Raw genomic sequence first — 20,352 nt, 5'->3', positions numbered from 1 at the left:
AAAAAGACCTAGTAAGGGAAGACAATTCTCTACAGAACGTAAATTTCGCCCACAAGAAGCAGCTTTGCAGGGCCATTTAAAAATATATCGAAGAGGGCCGGGTGCAGTGGGCTCAAGCCTGTAAATCCCAGCACTTTGGGAGGCTGAGACGGGCGGATCACGAGGTCAGGAGATCGAGACCATCCTGGGCTAACACGGTGAAACCCCGTTCTACTAAAAAATACAAAAAAACTAGCCAGGCGAGGGTGGCGGGCGACCTGTAGTCCCAGCTAACTCGGGAGACTGAGGCAGGAGAATGCGTGAACCCGGGGAGGCGGAGCTTGCAGTGAGCTGAGATTCTGGCCACTGGCAGTCCAGCCCGGGTGACAGAGTGAGACTCCGTCTAAAAAAAAAAAAAAAAAAAAAATATATATATATAGATATAACAGCACACACACATACATATCGAAGATATAGTCGCTGATAAGACAGGTTGCAGCAAAGGAGCGCCCAATCCCACCAAGAACCAAGATGACGACGAGAGTGATCTCTGTTGTCTTCCTGCCACACTCCCACCAGCAGCCATGGCAATGTCAGAAAGTCACCATACATGGTCTGAAAAGGGGAGGTATGAATCATCCACCCCTCGTTTCGCATATCATCAAGAAATGAACCACAAACAGAGAACCAGTGGCCCTCGGGCTGCTTTGTCTATGGAGTACCCATTCTTTTTTTTTTTTTTTGAGATGGAGTCTTGCACTGTCGCCCAGGCTGGAGGTGCAAGTGGCGAATGATTCTCACTGCAACCTCTGCCTCCCGTTTTCTCGGCATCCTCCTGCCTCAGCCTAGCTGAGTAGCTGGGCTTACAGCGCCCCGCCACCACGTTGGCTAAGTTTTTTGATTTTTAGTAGAGCCAGGGGTTTCACTGTGTTAGCCGGGCAGGTCCTTGAACTCCTAACCTCATGACTGCCCTGCCTCAGCCTCCCAAAGTGCCGGGATTACAGGCACGAGCCACCGCGCCCAGCAGAGTAGCCATTCTTTACTCCTTTACTTTCCCAATAACTTGTTTTACTTTTATGGACTGCGGCCTGATTCTTTCCTGTGAGAGATCCAAGAACCTACTTGGGGTATGGATCAGAAACCCTTTCCCTGGAAAAAGCCATTCTCTCGCCTCAGCCTCCAAAGTACCTAAGACCATGGGTGCGTGCCACCGAGCCTAATTTTTAATTTATATTTTTAAGAGATAGGAGTCTCAGCCTGACCCAACATGGTGAAACCCCGTCTCTACTAAAAATACAAAATGAACCTGGTGTGGTGGTGGGCGCCTGTAGTCCCAGCTACTCAGGAGACTGAGGCAGAAGGATCGATTGAACCTGGGAGGCAGGGGTTGCAGTGAGCTGAGATCGCGCCATTGCACTGCAGCCTGGGCGACAGTGAGACTCTGTCTCAAAAAAAAAAAAAAAAAAAAAAAAAAAAAAGATGGGGTCTCACTGTGCAGCCCAGGCTGATCTCAAACTCCTGACCTCAAGTGATCCTCTGGCTTCAGCCTCCTGAAGTGCTGGGATTACAGGCATGAGCCACCACACCCCGCCCACCATGCAGGCAGTGACTCACACCTGTAATCCCAGTACTTTGGGAGGCCGAGGTGGGAGAATCTTGAGCTGAGGAGTTAGAGACCAGCCTGGGTGACACAGTGAAACCCTGTCTTTGCTAAAAATAAGAAAATTGGCCGGGCGCGGTGGCTCAAGCCTGTAATCCCAGCACTTTGGGAGGCCGAGACGGGTGGATCACGAGGTCAGGAGATCGAGACCATCCTGGCTAACACGGTGAAACCCTGTCTCTACTAAAAAATATGAAAAAAAAAAAAAAAAAAAAACTAGCCAGGCGTGGTGGCGGGCGCCTGTAGTCCCAGCTACTCGGGAGGCTGAGGCAGGAGAATGGCGTGAACCCAGGAGGCGGAGCTTGCAGTGAGTGGAGATTGCACCACTGCACTCCAGCCTGGGTGACAGAGCGAGACTCCGCCTCAAAAAAAAAAAAAAAAAGAAAAAGAAAAGAAAAGAAAATTAGCTGGGCGTGGTAGCGCAAGCCTGTAGTCCCAGCTACTCTGGAGGCTGAGGACAGGATGGCTTGAGCCTGGGAGGTGGAGGTTGAATGAGCTGTGATCATGTCCCTGGGTGACAGAGCAATAACCTGGGAAAAGGAAAGGAGAGAAGAAAGGAAAGTCAGCCTGGGCACGGTGGTTCATGCCTGTAATCCTGGCACTTTGGCAGGCCGAGGTGGGCAGATCACTTGAGGTCAGGAGTTCGAGACCAGCCTGGCCAACAGGGTGAAACCCCTGTTTCTACTAAAAATACAAAATTAGTCAGGTGTGGTGGTGTGTGCCTGTAATCGCAACTACTCGAGAGGCTGAGGCAGGAGAATTACTTGAACCCAGGAGGCAGAGGCTGCAGTGAGCTGAGATCTGGCCACTGCACTCCAGCCTGGGCGACAGAGCAAGACTCCCTCTCAAAAAAAAAAAAAAAAAAAGAGAGAGAGAGAAATGAGACGGAACAGAGGCTTGTAGTTCTGCAGGCTGCACGGGCATGGCATCAGTATCTGCTTGGCCTCTAGGGAGACCTTGGGAACTTCCCATGGTGGCGGAAGGCCAACGGGGAGCCAGGGTATCCCACGGTGACGGAGGAAGCAAGAGAGAAGGACTGAGAGCGACCAAGAGCCAGACCAAGTGGGCTGAGCGGCGCCCACCCAAGTTTCCAGAGGAAGGAGATTTTGGGTGGGAAACAAACTTCGCCGGGTGTGGCTGTTCGTCACAGGAACGTGTCCTGCTGCTCACTTACGATTGCTGGGCCTGTGACAGCAGCAGCTGGTCAGGCACGGGCAGGGCAGGAGAGGGCTCACCCTCCCACACACCAGGATGTCGGGCGACCTTCGGGCGATGGTCAGGCGGTTGTTAACTGCCTCTCTAACATAATACTTGTTGCAGCTGGCACCAGGGAAAGGCAGGCTCCCAACAGAGAGCAAACACCTGAAACTGGTGATCGGCCGCTTCCCGGTACGATCTCTGATCTCGGGAGCTGGACGAGCGGGCCGGAGCAGGCCCACTAAGAGGCAAAATGGTGGAGTTTAACTGGTCTGTGGCCTTCAAGGGACCTGCGGCTTGTCATGAAGAGCGTCTCAAGTGAACACAAGCACAGCTCCAAAAAACGCACCACACACGCTCCTGCCGAGCGCCAGCAGACCACAGCACACGCAGACAGCCCACCCATGGGAGGAATCACAGAGAAGGGACGCGAGACCCCGGGAGCACGCCTGTCATCCCAGCACTGTGGGAGGCCGAGGCGGGCAGATCACAAGGTCAGGAGTTCGAGACTAGCCTGGCCAACTTGGTGAAACCCCCGTCTCTACTAAAAATATAAAAAATAGCCGGGCGTGGTGACGCATGTCTGTAATCCTAGCTACTTGGGAGGCTGAGGCAGGAGAATCGTTTGAACCCAGCAGGTGGAGCTTGCAGTGAGCCGAGATCGCGCCACTGTGCTCCAGCCTGGGTGACAGAGCGAGACTCCGTCTTCAACAAACAACCCCAAGTCAAAGGTCAAACTGCACACTAGTCTTTCGAGTTGCCTGCTTGGGCCTTTTCCAAGTGTACTTGCGTTCATTTTCTTCCTTCTCTAAAGCTGCTCATTTTTCTTTCTTTATTATTGTTATTATTTTGAGACAGGTTCTCACTCTGTTACCCAAGCTGGAATGCAGTGATGCAATCTCGGCTCACTGTAACCTCCGCCTCCCAGGTTTAAGCAATTCTCCTGCCTCAGCCTCCCAAGTAGCTGGGATTACAGGCATGCACCACCACGCCCAGCTAATTTTTGTATTTTTAGTAGAGGCAGGATTTTACTACTTTGGCCAGGCTGGTCTCGAACTCCTGGCCTCAAGTGGTCTTCCCACCTTGGCCTCTCACGGTGCTGGGATTACAGGCGTGAGCCACCGTGCCCAGCCTCTAAAGCGTTTTAATAAACTTTCACTCCTGCTCTAAAACTTGCCTCAGTCTCTCCTTCTGACATCTGCCCCTCAGTCGAATTTTTATTCTGAGGAGGCAAGAACTGAGGTTGCAGCAGATCCGCGTGCATTTGCTGTTGCTCCCAGACCTGGAGGATGCTACCGTGGCCATGGGACACAGAGCTGGACCAGGCTGCTGGCTGTGCGGGCGGGGAGGAGAGGGAGCGGGTAGAGGGCTGTGGGCGGCGCTGCACCCTCTCTCTGCGTTTCTAGGGCTGGTCTCTAACTGAGCTCAAACTCTCCATCCTAACCCAGCCCTGCAGGCCGGGGGAGGGCGCCAGAGACCTGACCAGGAGGAGAGAGACCCGGCCCTGGGGAGGGAGACCTAGCCCGGAGGAGGGAGACCTGGTCCGGGGGAGGGAGACCTGGCCCGGGGGAGGGAGTCCCAGCCCGGGGGAGGGAGACCAGGCTCCTGCTCTGTCGAGGGTCCGGCACTGGGTTCTCTCCCCGTATCTCAGGCTGCATCGTCCCCACCGTGTCTTCCTCTGGGGGCTGCCGCTCCTCGGGTCGGCTATGATGCAACGTGGGTGGGGGACGGGGGCTGGGGGTCGGGTTGGGTAATGCCTGCAGTTCCCTCTGCCTCGTTCATCTCTGTCTGCAGCTCTGTGTCCAGCAGGGCCAAGAAGGGCGTTGGGTGAGGCTGACAGCGGCGAGGTGGGGTCTCCACAGGGGAACCAGCACTGGGACAGTCACCTCCAGCAGCATCCTGATGTTCTGGGGACACTGGTGCTGGGGGTTTGGCGGGGAAGGGCTCCTGGGTCCTCATGACCCTCTCCCATGGGTGAGCACAAAATACCACGGCGCTTCGGGGTCTTGGAAACAGATTAAAGGGGATGTCAAGTCCTCATTCCTCAGAGCTGCTGACAAGGCCAGACTGGGTCATGTTTTCTTGCTCCCACCCCAGCACCTCCGGGCAGCGGAAGGTCCAGAGAGAGGTCGGGGACCGGGGCTGCTCTGTGCGTCCTGGGCTTGTCCCCGTCTCTCCCTGGCTGGTGACTCGCACTCTCCTGGAGTTGGTTCTCGCAGCCTGAGGCCATCGTGAGGTAGGGGACACTAAGGGTTATTTTGGGGAGGCAGATATTTTGGGCCGAAGAGGAGAACGGGCTCCAGGCACCGAGAAGTGAATCCTTCATTCCCAAGGACGGTGGGTGTCCCAGGTGAGCGTGAGGAGGGGACCTGGCCAGAGAATAGGAACGGGCTATCCTTTAACACGCGCATCCCTCCCTCCCTCCCTCCCTAGCTGAGGTATCGCTGCTGCTGCTCTTTGAGGCGTTGACTATTTCTCAGACCTCCCCCCACCACCGGGGGTGCCTCCCACCCCTGCAGCTCAGATGGCCATGGTTCACACACTGCATTTCTGTGCCCTGGACCCAGTCCCACCCAGTGGAACTCAGCGCCTGGCCCCACCTGCTCTCAGCATTCTGAATGTGCCCAGGAGGGGGCTACCCTGCCCACCCACTTCCTCTGTAGGAGAGATAAACGGGCTCCCAGAGATGCCAGGGAAGAGGCAGAGAGACCGGGGGCACGGGTATTGCCGCCCACTCCAAACCCCCCTCTCCGTTCCCAGACCCCAGCTGGGGCTCAGATCTCCTCACCCCAAGCCCTGGCCTTCTCCCCACAGATGCTGTGGCTGCTGCTCCTGACCCTCCCCTGCTTGGGGGGCTCCGTGCCCAGGAACCCAGGTGAGTCCACCCCACCCAATGTCCCCGCTGCCCAGGACTCCCTCCCTGCCCTGGGCTCAGAGCGCCAGCCCTGCCGGGGGCGTGGGGACCGTCTGATTGCTGGTCTTTCCTGGTGCCCCTGAGCCCTGGGAAGACCCTCGTCCGGCCCCTTACGCCCCTCATTTGCCTCCCCAGAGCCCGGTGCGGGGCGTGAGCTGGTGGGCATCATCGGGGGCTGCGACGTCTCGGCCAGGAGGTACCCCTGGCAGGTCAGCCTGAGGTTCTACAGCATGAAGGGTCTGTGGGAGCACATCTGCGGGGGCTCCCTCATCCACCCAGAGTGGGTGCTGACCGCCGCCCACTGCCTTGGGCCGTGAGTGGAGCCTGCCGTCCCCTCGGCGGGCGGGAGTTGGGGGTGGGGACGGGCAGGTGTCCTGTGTGCCGGGGGCCCCTCCCGGGATTCAGGGAAAGCCCCGGTCCTGAGCATCCAGCCTTACTCTGAGAGGTGCCCGTTCCTCTCTCCAGGGAGGAGTTGGAGGCCTGTGAGTTTAGGGTGCAGGTCGGGCAGCTGAGGCTCTATGAGGATGACCAGCCGACGAAGGTGGTTGAGATCGTCCGTCACCCCCTGTACAATGAGAACCTGTCTGCCCAGGGCGGTGCGGACATCGCCCTGCTGAAGCTGGAGGCCCCAGTGCCGCTGTCTGAGCTCGTCCACCCAGTCTTGCTCCCTCCTGCCTCCCTGGACGTGCCCTCGGGGAAGACCTGCTGGGTGACCGGCTGGGGTGACATTGGATGTGGAGGTCAGGAACAGGGCCACTTGGGTGGGATGTGGGGAGATGGCCTGGAATGTCGGTGCAGGCCTGGGCTCCAGATGCACCCGGATGGCTTCCTGCCATTGCTGAGACGGGTGACCACAGGTCTGGTGGCTCAGAGCAGCAGGAATTGTTTTATCTCACAGCTCTGGAGGTGAAACGTCCAAACTCCAGGCGTGGGCAGGGCTGGTTCCTTTCAGAGGGCCTGAGGGAGAGTCCGTTCCATGCCTTCCCCAGCTTCTGGGGCCTCTGCCCATCCCTATGCCCCTGGGCTTGCAGCTGTGTTTCTCCAGGCTCCCCTCTCCCTTCTCCTAGATGGACACTGGGTGCTGTATTTAGGGTGTCTCTAATTTAACATGACCTCATCTTAATTCTATCTGCAAAGGTCTTTTTCCAAATAAAGTCACAGTGGCAAGTTCTGGGGTTGTGACATGGGGGTGCTCCTGCTCACCTCCCAACAGGCATTTTGTGAGTCAACTCCGTCCTCAGCGTCACACTCAGTTGCCTGCTCTTCCTTTGCAGCAAATAAACCATGAGCTACGGGAGGTTGGGGGCTCGCCCTGGGCCCCGCAGCGCGACAGCCGCTGGAGCGGACTGCCTCGTTCCCACCACAACGCAGTCCAGGCGGAGTCCTGGTCCCATGCTTTTCCCAAATAGTTTCTTTTAAAAAATTTTTTTATTTAAAAACTTGTTTTTGAGGCAGGGTTTTGCTGTGCTGCCCAGGCTGGAGTGCAATGGTGCAATCATAGCTCATTACAGCCTCGAACTCCCAGGCTCAAGTGATCCTCCCACCTCAGTCTCCCAAGTAGCTGGAACCACAGGCGTGAGCTACCACACCCGGCTGACTTTGTTTCTTTTTGTAGGAACGGGGTTTCGTCGTGTTGCCCAGGCGGGTCTCGAACTCCTGGGCTCAAGTGATCCTCCCACCGCAGCCTTCCAAGTATTGAATAGCTGGGACTACTGGTGTGCGCCACCATGCCTGGCTTATTTTATTTTTACTTCATTTTATTTGAGACAGAGTCTCTCTCTGTCATCCAGGCTGGAGTGCAGTGGTGTGATCTCGACTCACTGCAACCTCTGCCTTCTGGGTTCAAGTGATTCTCTTGCCTCAGCCTCCTGAGTAGCTGGGATTACAGGTGTCAGCCACCACCCTCGGCTAATTTTTGTAGTTTTAGTAGAGATGCGGTTTCACCATGTTGGCCAGGCTGGTCTTGAACTCCTGGGCTCAAGTGATCCTCCCACCTTGGCCTCCCAAAGTGCTAGGGTTATAGGCGTGGGCCAAAGCGCCCGGCCCCTAGTCATTTCTAAGGGTGAATCCTGTGGTTCCGGGCTCCTGTGCCCAGGACTGCAGCCTTGGGGCTCACCCCCTGGCCAGGGAAGGCCCAGCTCTGAGTGAATAGTGTGCCTCAGCTCTGGACACAACGAGAAGCTGCAGCCTTGTCCCCGCCAGGCCCCTGAGCCTCACCACGCCTCTCCTTGCAGAACCACTGCCCTGGCCCCTCAGTTTGCGGGAGGTGAGGGTGAAGGTCAGGAGGAACGTCCTCTGTAACCAGATCTATTGCCACCGCTTTCCTTCCAACCACACTGAGCCGTCTGAGCAGCTCATCAAGGACGACATGCTGTGTGCCGGGGATGGGAACCACGGCTCCTGCCTGGTGAGACCCCAGACCCACCTGTCTGTCCCCTCCTGGGGGGGACACATGGGGAGGCACATGGGGAGCCCTTGCTGAGTGCCGTCTCTCCCCACAGGGTGACACCGGGGGCCCCCTCGTGTGCAGGTGGAACTGCACCTGGGTCCAGGTGGGAGTGGTGAGCTGGGGCACCTTCTGCGGTCACGGCGACGTCCCCAGCGTGTACACCCGCGTGATGAGCTACATGTCCTGGATCCACCAGCACGTCCCTCCCTTCCCTGGGGCTGCAGGGGTGTTCACCTGACGGAGGAGACCCCACCCTCCTTGTGGACGCCCTCCACCCCTCCCCCGTTCCAGCCTCACTATCCTGGTACCCAGTGGTCCTCCGCCTGGGACCCACATTTCTGCTGCCCTTTCCTGCCTCTCATCCACGTCCTGTCCTTCTCGAGGGAGAGGCCTGGCCGCCTCTGCAGGCTGGTGTCTCCAGGAAGGCGGGTGTGCGTGAGGAGCAGAGGCACCAGCTCTCCTGCCTCCTGCCCGGCCTGGCCCTTGACTCTGATTAAACTGTGAGTAAAGCAGCCTCCGTGTGTCCGAGTGCATTTGTCCACAGGGGTGGGGAGGCTTCCCTTGGGGTCTGTAAGCTCGGGCCCTTCCTCGGGGCAGCATGGAGCTGGGTGTGGGCAGTGGGGGTTCCAGGGTGCTGTGGGGGCTCATCCTGGCTGGCACTTCACTGCTCCTTCCCTCCCCTCTCCCCTCTCCCTCCTCGCTGGCAATAGTCTACCCTGGGCCAGGCCTTAGGTTCCAGTTGGATAAAGTGGTGGCTTCCACAGTGGGAGGGAGGGAGCTGTGTCCACAGACTGCATGGGCGCGGTGTCGCTGGCAGTGGGGACGGCTGTAGGGTGCACTGGAACAGCCTGGGAGTGGGGTCCCGGGTGTCCCTGGACCAGCTGAGGGGCTTAACCAGTGGGACCTGCTTGGGCTGGACAGTGACGCTGAGGCTGGCTACCCCAGGGGGCAGCGAAATGACAGGGTCACAGGGATGTGCCCAGGTTCCAGCGTCAAGCGCCTCACCTTCGTTCCTGCCTGCAAGAGGGTCAGGGCCACCTGGGGGGCAGGGCTTGGTTCTGCCCCCATCTCCCTGGAACTTGGCTCAGGGCTCCCATCCCTACAATCTGTGGTCCATGCTGTGGGCTGTGGCGTTTGCTCTGGGAGCCCTTCCAAGCTCCGGTCCTGGGATTCAGAGGCCACAGTGGTGCTCTCTCTGCCCCGGGGGGCCTGATGTACACGTTCCTTGGGGGAGGGCCCATACCTGCACCTCCGCAGGGTCAGGGTCGGAGTCAGAAAGGACAGATACCCCCTTGCAGGGAGTGGGGGGCTCAGGCCCACCAGAGACAGGCCCCTTCCCTTCAGAGTGGGTCAGCAAGGGTCAGGGCTGCTGGCCGGGCTGGGCCAGGTGTCCACCTGTGGCCCACAGCCCCACCTGAGTGGCACCCTGCGCATTTCCCGTCCACTCTCGGCCAGCGTGTGCAGGGGCCTCAGGCTGAAACTATCTGACCGTGGGGTCTGCCAGGCGCTGAGTTCTCCCGGGAAGGGGCGATTCTTCCAAGGGGACCCTGAATCCCTCTGCCCTTTCCTGGGCTTGGGGCCCAGCTGTGCTGTCTGTGGAGTGCCCACAGCACTGACCAAAGTCCCCTCTTGTGCCTCTTGCTGGAAAGCCAGGGTCTGGGGTGGCTCTGGTCATGGGAAGTGGTGAGTCAGCCTGCTTGGGTGTGGGGGAGAGCACTGGGGGGCTGCACCCTCTCTCTGCGTTTCCGGGGCTGCTCTAACTGACCTCAAACTCCCCATCCTAAAGCAGCCCTGCAGGCCCGGGGAGGATGCCGGAGGCCTGACCCGGAGGAGGGAGAGCTGACCTGGAGGAGGGAGACCAGGCTCCTGCTCTGTCCAGAGTTGGGCACGGGGTTCTCTCCCCGTATCTCAGGCTGTGTCAGCCCCACCGCGTCTTCCTCTGGGGCTGTGTTGGTTCCTCGGGTGGGCTGTGAAGCAGCGTGGGCAGCGTGGGGCTGCGGCTTGGGTTGGGTAATGCCCGCAGTTCCCACTGCCTCCTTCATCTCTGACTGCAGCTGTGTCCAGCAGGGCCGAGAAGGGCGTTGGGTGAGTCCCTGGCCGCTGAGGTGGGGTCTCCACCGGGCGACTCAGCACAGAGTCTGGGGGTTAAGGCCTCTGGAGATTTTGGTGCTGGGAGCTGTGAATATCTACTCACTCACCGTCTCTTGGATGAGCAAAGCAGTCATGGTGCCCCGTGTTCTCCACATCATAGAAAATCACCCTGCACGTTAGTGAGCGTTTCCATCTCGGTGTTTTTAGGGGTTTCTCACACCACGCAGGGCACTGTGAACAAAGCCTTCGCAGAGTGAGACATTTCAGGACACCCACCAAGTCTGCAGTCCGCTGCAGCTGCTCTGACGTGCCCTGGTCTGCACCCACGTGAGTGTCTCAGTTCCACCCCTAGAGAGGACAAGACTCTCCCAGAGGCCAAGGTTTCTCCACCTTTAATCAGACATCACTTGACACCTTCCGGTTCTTGGAGAGAAGACAAACGTCCCCTCCCTACCAGGTGTCACTCCCTTTTATCCTAAGAACAACTGTGACCCCCAAGACAGGAGGGAGACGGAGAAATGAGACCTGCCTGTTCTGGGATTAGAGAATACAAGTCTTTAAAATAATCTTGGCCGGGCGCAGTGGCTCATGCCTGTCATCTCCGTGCTTTGGGAGGCCGAGGTGGGCAGATCACCTGAGGTCAGGAGTTCGAGACCAGCCTGGCCAACATGGCGAAAGCCCGTCTCTACTAAAAATACAAAAATTAGCCGGGTGTGGTGGCTGACTCCTGTAATCCCAGCTACTCAGGAGGCTGAGGCAGGAGAATCACTTGAATCTGGGAGGCGGAGGCTGCAGTGAGCCAGATCGTGCCACTGCACTCCAGCCTGGGTGACAGAGAGAGACTGTCTAAAAAAAAATCTGCTAGGTGTTTTAAAGACTGAGCTCAACAGACGTTTGCTGATTGACTGAAAGACGGTACTAGCACCAGCTCCAGCAAGGGGAGAAACGCCATGCCCCCCACAGGCTTTATTTCAGGAGAGCCGTCAAGCTTCACACAGGGCAACAGAGGCTCCCAGGGAGGAAACTGTGTACTCAGCATCATGGTGCCAAGTTGCTGATTTAGAACGAGGCCATTCTCCTGTCTCAGCCTCTCGAGTAGCTGGGACCACAGGCGCCCGCCACCTCGCCCGGCTAATTTTTTGTATTTTCAGTAGAGATGGGGTTTCACCGTGTTAGCCAGGATGGTCTCGATCTCCTGACCTCGGGATCCGCCCGCCTCGGCCTCCCAAAGTGCTGGGGTTACAGGCATGAGCCACCGCACCCGGCCGTTCAAATCTTTTAAATCTTTTTAAAAAGCGTTTCTGTTTTCTCATTCTGGAGTTTTGAGAATTCTTTACACCTCCTGGATACAAACATTGTATCTTTAATAAATATTTTCTCCCTGTCTGTAACTTTGTTTTCATTTTTTTAAGAGTATATTTTGATAAGCGTTTTTCATTTTGATAAAATCTATCTAATAAAACTATTTTTTAAAATGGGTCAGGCATACTGGCTCACACCTGTCATCTCAGCGCTTGGAAGGCTGAGGCAGGAGGATCCCTCAAGGCCAGGAGGTCAACACCAGCCTGGGCCACGTAGTGAGACCCTGTCTCTATTTTTAAAAATGAATTATGCCATCTTTCAGCTAGTAGTCTACTGTAATATCTTTTCCCATTGTTTTACTTTCAACTTTTTCTCTCTCCTGTAAACAGTATATGTCTGGATTTGTTTTTTATATCCATCATGAATATATATTTTTTTGTTTTGTTTGTTTGTTTGTTTGTTTGGGTTTTGAGACGGCAGTCGTGCGGTGTGCAGCTCTGCTCGCCCAGGCGCTGCAGAGTGCAGTGGGATTCGCGATGTCCCGCGCTCTAGTCACTGAAGCGGCTCCGGCCATCCCGGTGGGTTTCACGCCATTTCTCCTGCCTTCAGCCTCCCGCGCGAGTAGCTGGGACTACAGTGTTGGACGCTGACGGGTCTTCCTGGAAGATAAAGGCTGTCGCGCGCGCGCGCGCCAATTGGCGTTTCCTCCCCTTGCTGCGGCTGGTTGCTAGTAACCGTTCTTTCAAAGGTCTAATCAGCAAACGTATCGGCGCCGCCGCAGGTATGTATGAGAGCGCCTCGCCGGCGGCTAGTTTTTTGTATTTTAGTAGAAGAACGGGGTTTTCACTTATGTCTAGCCGCTTATGGATGAGTGTATGAATCTCCTTGACTCGTAGATCCAACGCCGCCGTCTCGCCTCCCACACAAGTGCTGCGGATTACAGGGTGACGCACCCGCGCCCGGCAGCGCTTTTTTTTTTTAGACAGGTCGCTTGCGCTTGCTTTCTGAGTCCTACCCAAGGGCTTGTTGTTTTTATGTTTGTTGAGTGGGTGTCGTTTTTACGTGTTTTTTTTTTTTTTTTGGTTGAATTTTTTTTTTTCTTGGTGTTCTCTTACTGTTCAGTACAAGCGCCTGGCGCCTCCCCCAGCCCAGGATTCACACGTGGTTCTCAGCTGTCCCTCGGACTCCTTGTCAGATGGAGTCCCACTCTGTCACCCAGGCTGGAGTGCAGTGGGGAGATCTCTGCTCACTGCAAACTCCATCTCCCAGGTTCAAGCGATTCTCCTGCCTCAACCTCCTGAGTAGCTGGGACTACAGGCACCTGCCACCACGCCTGGCTAATTTTTTTATTTTTAGTAAAGACTGGGTTTCTCCATGTTGGTCAGGCTGGTCTCAAACGTCTGACCTCAGGTGATCCACCGGCCGCAGTCTTCCAAAGTGCTGGGATGACAGGCGTGAGCCACTGTGCCCGGCCATGCTTGTATTTTTACATTTCCTCTTTTTAAAAAATTTTTTTTTTTGCTAATATTTGTATAATATTTTAACTGGTAAGTTCATTCTTTCATATTTATTAGAATCATTGATTTACTCAGACTGGTTCCTATTATCTTATTATTTTATAAATTCAGTTATTTTGTCTCCTTTTTTTTCCCTTCTCACCTTTCTGAAACAGATAGCTATGTGTACCCTCAATCAGATAAGAAGTTTATCAGCCGCTCACGTCCCCTGGCTTTTCTTCGTCCCCTGAATCCAGCATGTTGATACCATCTAGACTGTTAATTCTGGGTTATTGTGGATATATTTTCTCTTTTTCTTCAGCGTTATCTATTTTTAAAAGATAACATTAAACTTTATCATGCTATTTGATTTCCTCTGCTGAATGTATCTCTTGCAACATTTTCTGTAATTGTCTTTCCGTTTATTTAAGAATTTTAGGCCGGGCGCGGTGGCTCAAGCCTGTAATCCCAGCACTTTGGGAGGCCGAGACGGGCGGATCACGAGGTCAGGAGATCGAGACCATCCTGGCTAACATGGTGAAACCCCGTCTCTACTAAAAAATACAAAAAACTAGCCGGGCGAGGTGGCGGGCGCCTGTAGTCCCAGCTACTTGGGAGGCTGAGGCAGGAGAATGGCGTAAACCCGGGAGGCGGAGCTTGCAGTGAGCTGAGATCCGGCCACTGCACTCCAGCCCGGGCGACAGAGCGAGACTCCGTCTCAAAAAAAAAAAAAAAAAAAGAATTTTATATAAACTATTTTAAACGATATGAAAAGTTCGAGATGCACTGTGCCTGAAAATGCATTTATATTGCCCTCAGCCTTGGGTAGCAGTTTTCTTGGATAGCATGTTCTAGGTTCTAAGTTATTTATTTATTATTATTATTTTTTGAGATGGAGTCTCCCTCTGTTGCCAGGCTGGAGTGCAGTGGTACAATCTCAGCTCACTGTAATCTTCACCTCTCGGGTTCAAGCAATTCTCCTGCCTCAGCCTCCCAAGTAACTGGAATTACAGGTGCCTGCCACCATGCCCGGCTAATTTTTGTATTTTTAGTGGAGACGGGGTTTCACCATATTGGCCAGGCTGGTCTTGAACTCCTGACCTCATGATCCACCTGCCTCTGCCTCCCAAAGTGCTGGGATGACAGGTGTGAGCCACCACGCCTGCCTAAGCTCAGAGCTATTTTCTTGGGCACCTTAAAATGTTACTTTATCGTCAACTTGCCTCTCCTCTTGCTGTTGGAAAATCTGACACAACCTGGTCTTTCATGTTTCTTCAAATGATTAATGATTTCTCACAACGCTAATAAACACAGGATCCGGCACTGCACTCACTCTAGTCCAGCCCCGCCTCTCTTTGGGACGCTGAACGCTTAGTGTGGACCCCGAGACAAGGGCTCAGGTGTGAGCAGTGTGTTTGGGAGGCGCACGTGTCAAAGGCAAGGGAACGCTGGCAGGGAAGAGACAGCAGCGCGTCTGCCTTGTGCGCCATAGAACACGTGTCCACACTGGGCACTTGGAGCTTGGTGCTGCTGGGGGCTCCCTGGAGCCCTGGGAGCCTCCGGAACACACCTGGGTGTTCTCTCTCCTGGGGGTTGGGAGCAGAGGCCTGTGTCATCCAGCTTCTGTTGGCCATGGCAACTCCCAGGAAATGCTGCCCCGCTGGGTGCGAGAACAGAGCTGGGAAAAGTGATGCAGGCAAACCCTGAAACTGGGGCCCAGCCAGTGGGGGTTCTTGGCTTCACTCAGGAAAGAACTCAAGAGTGAATCAACAGTGAAAGAAAGTTTCTCAGAGCAACCCCAGGCTGCTGGTCATGTTTATACCTACTCTTAATTATATGCTAATCGAGGGGCAGGTTATTAGGAATTTTCTAGAAAAGGGGCAGGGCATTCCTGGAACCCTGTAAGGTAGCTTCCCGGTTGTTGCCGTGGCATTTGTAAACTGTCATGGTGCTAATTAATAAGCGGTGAGGGGTAGAGGCGGCTTCTCCATCAGCTTCTGGTCTCTGCAGGTTTCCAGCGAGGTCCTGATCAAGTCCTGCTGGTCTCCTGCCTCAGAGGGAGGCAGGTGCTGGCCAGGTGGCGTGGCACAGTTACACCAACTCTTAGACCCAGTGTGTTGGGGGAGGGTTTGCTAGGATCTGCTTCAGGCACTGAATTCTTTTTTTTAAAAAGTTAATTTTAGGCCGGGTGTGGTGCCTCGGGCCTGTAATCCCAGCGCTTTGGGAGGCTGAAGGGGGCAGATCACCTGAGGTCAGGAGTTCGAGACCATCCTGGCCAACATGGTGAAACCTTGTCTCTACTAAAAGTACAAAAAGTAGCCAGGCATGGTGGCAGCCGCCTGTAATTCCAGCTACTCAGGAGGCTGAGGCAGGAGGATCGCTGAAACCCAGGAAGCAGAGACTACAGTGAACTGAGATCTGGCCACTGTACTCCAGCCTGGGTGACAGAGTGAGACTCTGTCTCAAAAAAAAAAAAAAAAAAAAAAGAAAGAAAAGAAAGAAAGAAAGAAAAGAGAAGGAGACAAACTTGTTCACAGAAGCAGCCGGAGTCAAGGACCTGGACACTGACCACCCTCCTCGGTCGCTGTGAATGGGCTATTTAAACATCCACAAGGAGCCACTTTGCGCTTCTCAGCTTGAAGAGAACTAAAAAGCATGGTGCTGGGGGAGATCGGCACTCTCAGAGCCAAGGGCAGGATGGAAATGGCTCCAGCCTCCCCACAGGGCAAGCTGGCTGCAACTCAGGATGGGCTGAGCCATTTCCACCCTGTGTGAGCTGAGGAAAAACAGGCCCCAGAAGACTCTTTAAATGGTAGTGCTGGCCGGGCGCGGTGGCTCAAGCCTGTAATCCCAGCACTTTGGGAGGCCGAGATGGGCGGATCACGAGGGTCAGGAGATCGAGCCTCCTGGGGCTAACACGGTGAACCCCGTCTTATAAAAAATACAAAAAAACTAGCCGGGCGATGGTGGGCGGGCGCCTGTAGTCGCCAGGGCTACTCGGGAGGGCTGAGTCAGGAGAATGGTGAAACGCGGAGGGGCGGAGCCCTTTCAGGGGCTGAGTCCAGCCACTTGCACTCAACCCCGGGCGACAGAGCGAGGACTCCGTCTCAAAAAAAAAAAAAAAAAAAAAAAAAAAAAAAAAAAAATGGTAGTGCTGTTTCCCAGGTGCGGTGCCTCAAGGCGTGTAACCCCAGCCACGTTTGGGGAGGCTGAGGCGGTGGATCACCTGAATCAGGGTTCGAGGACCAGCCTGGCCAGCATGGCTGAAAACCCCGTCTCTACTAAAAATACAAAAATTAGCCAGGCTTGGTGGCCCGTGCCTGTAATCCCAGCTACTTAGGAGGCTGAGGCAAGAGAATTGCTTGAACCTGGGAGGCGCAGGCTGCAGTGAGCCAAGATCATGGCACTGCACTCCAGCCTGGGCAACAGAGTGAGACTCTATCTCAAAAATAAACAAATAAATAAATAAATAAAGGTAGTCCTATTTATGTTTGTGGTGGCAAGAACCTGGAAATAAAAACTACAAACTCTTCAATTGAAATGAACGAATCCATTGTGTAACCGTATCGAGATCCATACTGTAAGGGGTAAAATGCACGGACCAGCCATGCTGGTGTCAATGTAGATGACGGCAGACACGCCAACACCGGTGAGAAACGGAACGTTGTGGTGATGGAATGGCCGTCTGGGTCTCCTTGGAGGCACAGAAGTAGCCCCCCTCCCTGAACGTGGGGGGACCATGCAGGGATGGCGACCCTTCCCCCGAGGGCCGTGGTCAGCTCTTTGGTGTCTGAGGCCCAGAAAGACTAGCAGCTGCCTGGGTGGGCGGGGGTTGGGGTAAGAATGGATCTGGGGTGTTCCTGGGGCTGTCCATCTGACTATGAATGAAGTTCCCTTGCGGGAACCTGCCTGCTGTGGGCTATTGCCAGGGTGAAATGCGTGGCAGGGCACAGATGCACCCCAGGCCTGAAACGTTTATGGCTTTCCCTGGACGGAAGCCTGTGAGTCTGTGAGCAGCCTGAAGGGATGGAAGATGGAAGCAGGCCGGGCACGGTAATCCCAGCACTGTGGAACGCCGAGGCAGGCGGATCACGTGAGGTCGGGAGTTTGAGACCAGCCTGGCCAACATGGCGAAACCCCGTCTCCACTGAAAATACAAAATTAGCTGGGCGTGGTGGTGGGTGCCTATAATCCTAGCTACTCAGGAGGCTAGGCAGCAGAATCGCTTGAGCCTGGGAGGCAGAGGTTGCAATGAACCAAGATTGTGCCATTGTACTCCAGCCTGGACGATAAAATGAGACCCTGTCTCAGAAAAAGAAAAAAAAAAAAAGAGATGGAAGCGGGGATGGGGCTGCTGGCCGGCGTGTGGGAGGAAACTGGGAGACCCCCAGACAGGTGACATCTGTCTTCACCTTAATTGCTCTCTAAGTGACCCCAGCTCCATGCCCAAACCTAGGTCTGCAGACCAGTGGCAGGCACTGAAGGCCTGGCAGAGGGGAGGAGAACAGGTCCTGCTCTGTGTTGGAGAGACTCCCATGCAGGCTCCCACCCTCGGTTGGCCTGGGGGCATCTGGACCCTGCAGGGTGGGGCTTGGGCGGGGGCCCTGCAGTGAGAGATAGGGATGGGGCGGCAGCACCTGCTGTTACTATCCTCTGACCTCTTCCTGAAACTCTGTGGGCGGAAGGGAATGCTGGCCATGGCTGAGGCCAGCAAGAGTGAGGCTCCAGGAGGAACCCACCCTGGGCCGAGGGTCCAGGCACGAGGGCGTCACATCATCCTGAGGACCCTGGTGCTGGGGACCCCAGAGGTCCTGAAAGCTCCTCCCCTTGGTGAGCAAGGAGAGCTACGGCACCCTGCATGAAATAAAAATGAAGTACACCAATTAGGGTGTGGTGGCAGGTGCCTGTCATCCCAGCCACTTGGGAGGCTGAGGCAGGAGAATCGCTTCAACCCCGTGAGCCGAGATCGCGCCACTGCACTCCAGCCTGGGTGACAGAGCGAGACCCTGTCTCAAAAATAAAACAACAAATGTAGGAATGGGGGTCACACTTCAGGCCATAACAAGGACCCCCTCCTCACCGAACCCACAGGCCCTGTCCTCTTCCTAAGGGGTTGGGAGACACCTGCTCCCTCCCTCCCTCCCAGGTCAGGCTGTCTTCTCTCAAACACACACTCCTCTTCCAACACTTAGTAAAACGTTCTCAAACCCTCAGACCCCCTGGAAGCCGGGCCCAAGCCGTCTTTAAGCAGCACTGCGTGGGCTGCTGGGGTCATAGTGGCTTGTTAGGAAGAGAAGACGCAGAGAAACGTCCACTGCTGTCTGCTGATTCTTTCACAGCTTCGAAACCACAACGAAACCACAGTGCGCCAGTGATCTGCCGGCCACACAGGGATCCACAGCCGTGTCCCGGCCTCAGAGGCTCTCGACCAGAGTCACGCGGGATGCAGGGTGGCTGGGAAAGGCATGGAGTTGGGGCACAGACGCTTGTCCTCCCTTGGGGCCAGCGCCCCATTCCTTCCAGGTTTATGGAGTCCCACCTTGGGTGCCTCGGCAGGGGAGGGGCCTCTCCAGCCCCAGGCAGTGCCCTTCCCACCTCCCCCGACGTGGGTGCCGTCCGTGACCCAGATCAACCAACGGGGAGGATCCAGCTGTACCAGGAGCCAGAGGGTCTGAGAAGCAGGGTCAGGTGCCTCACTGGCTGGGCTGGAGGGTCTGTGGTATCTGAGTCATTGCTGCAGTGGGGGCAGCTGAGATGTGGACCCCATCCCGGGTCCTGAACAGGTGACCACACCAAATGGCAGCTTGGTCCTCCTCTTCCCTCACCCTGGAGATTCACTGGAGGGACGGTCCTGTCCCTGGGAGCCCTGTAGTGCCCTGACCCCTTCCTTCTCTCCACCTGCTTGGAGGACTCTGCTGTGTCCTTTGGCGCACAGTGGACCTGAGATCCCAGGCCACGTTCCTGGGCCTCCCGCCCTAAGCAGGGCGTTACAGTGGACGGCGTGGTCCATTCCGGCTGTTCTGGGTAACAGCATGTTCCTGGAAAAGCCGGGTCCGCACCAGCCCCGTGGCCTCTGACAGCCCTCTCCTTTGGCCTGGGTTCTGGGCCTCTTGGAGCCTATTTCTGGTTAGTAACTGTGTGTCCTTTGGGGCCGTGCTGGAGCCTTTTTCTGGTGGTCTGGGGTGTCCAGACCCTTGGGGCACTTGGTACCCAGAGAAGCAGGACTCCTGAGGGCGGGGCCAGGGCTCAGGGCCCCAGCTGCAGGCCCTCCAGTGGTTCTCAGAGACGCTTCCCTCTGTCACAGGCACCAGCGCCACCCTGAACGGGCCTTTTCTTCTCTCACCGACAGCCTCTCCAAACTCTCCTTCACTGACAGGACAGGCTCGTGGAGGGCGGCACATGACATGTGTCCTCCTGCACCTCCTGCCCCGCCCCTGCCCCGTGGAGGAACATGGGGTCTGTGCTTTCCCTGGTCATCAGGCCCCACAGCCCCAGTCAAGGGAGGTGATTTTATTTTTTTTTTTGGAGATGGAGTCTCGCGGTGTCTCCCAGGCTGCAGTGCAGTGGCACCATCTCGACTCACTGCAAGCTCCGCCTCCCGGGTTCACGCCATTCTCCTGCCTCAGCCTCCCGAGTAGCTGGGACTAAGATGCCCGCCACCACACCCGGCTAATTTTTTGTATTTTAGTAGAGACGGGGTTTCACCGTGTTAGCCAGGGTGGTCTCCATCTCCTGACCTCGTGATCCACCCACCTCAGCCTCCCAAAGTGCTGGGATGACAGGCGTGAGCCGCTGCGCCCGGCCAAGGGAGGAGATCTCTTTGAGCACATCTTAACCCCATGAAGTGGGACTGCCCAGCCTCCGCCCACTTCCTGTGATGGGAGGATAAAGGGGCCCTGAGCGAGACCGCCCCACGAGGGGTGTGTGTGGAGGCCCGTGTGGCAGGGAGCTGCTCCTGTCAGAGCTGAATCCCTCAGGTCAACCTGCATCCCCAGAAGCTGGTGTTTGGGGTCCCCCTCCCCGCTGCAGGCCTCCCCACAGATGCTGTGGCTGCTGCTCCTGACCCTCTCCTGCTTGGGGGGCTCCATGCCCGGGAACCCAGGCGAGTCCACCCCACCCAATGCCCCCTCTGCCCAGGACTCCCTCCCTGCCTTGGGCTCAGAGCGCCAGCCCTGCCGGGGGCGTGGGGACTGTCTGATTGCTGGTCTTTCCTGGTGCCCGTGAGCTCTGGGAAGACCCTTGTTCGGCCCCTCACGCCCCTCCC

The 20,352-nt window shown here is 56.0% G+C and overlaps 2 protein-coding genes across 3 annotated transcripts in view; both read left to right on the top strand.

Moving 5' to 3' along the window:
• The first annotated feature begins 5,010 nt into the window (after positions 1-5,010).
• On the top strand, positions 5,011-8,507 carry LOC108519398 (mastin-like). 2 transcript variants are annotated; one of them, XM_017858363.1, is made up of 6 exons: positions 5,011-5,072; positions 5,651-5,711; positions 5,886-6,063; positions 6,216-6,490; positions 7,985-8,157; positions 8,252-8,507. In XM_017858363.1, the coding sequence occupies exons 2-6, from the start codon at positions 5,651-5,653 to the stop codon at positions 8,435-8,437; spliced, it is 873 nt and encodes a 290-aa protein (XP_017713852.1). In that variant the 5' UTR covers positions 5,011-5,072; the 3' UTR covers positions 8,438-8,507. The 2 variants fall into 2 exon arrangements, with proteins under 2 accessions (XP_017713852.1, XP_017713851.1); XM_017858362.1 differs by lacking the exon at positions 5,011-5,072 and adding an exon at positions 5,553-5,557.
• Positions 8,508-10,212: 1,705 nt separating this feature from the next.
• Positions 10,213-20,352, top strand: part of LOC108519366 (mastin-like) — a 12,239-nt gene continuing 2,099 nt past the window's right edge. The window contains exon 1 of the mRNA XM_017858287.1: positions 10,213-10,284. Coding sequence (XP_017713776.1) covers positions 10,213-10,284 — 72 coding nt within the window. The remainder of the gene's footprint in view (positions 10,285-20,352) is intronic.

The sequence above is a fragment of the Rhinopithecus bieti genome, unplaced genomic scaffold (genome assembly GCF_001698545.2).
Source record: "Rhinopithecus bieti isolate Rb0 unplaced genomic scaffold, ASM169854v2 scaffold_47707, whole genome shotgun sequence".
Lineage (NCBI taxonomy): Eukaryota > Metazoa > Chordata > Mammalia > Primates > Cercopithecidae > Rhinopithecus > Rhinopithecus bieti.
The sequence above is the reverse complement of the archived record's forward strand: the minus strand, read 5'-3'. Positions and strand labels throughout refer to the sequence as shown.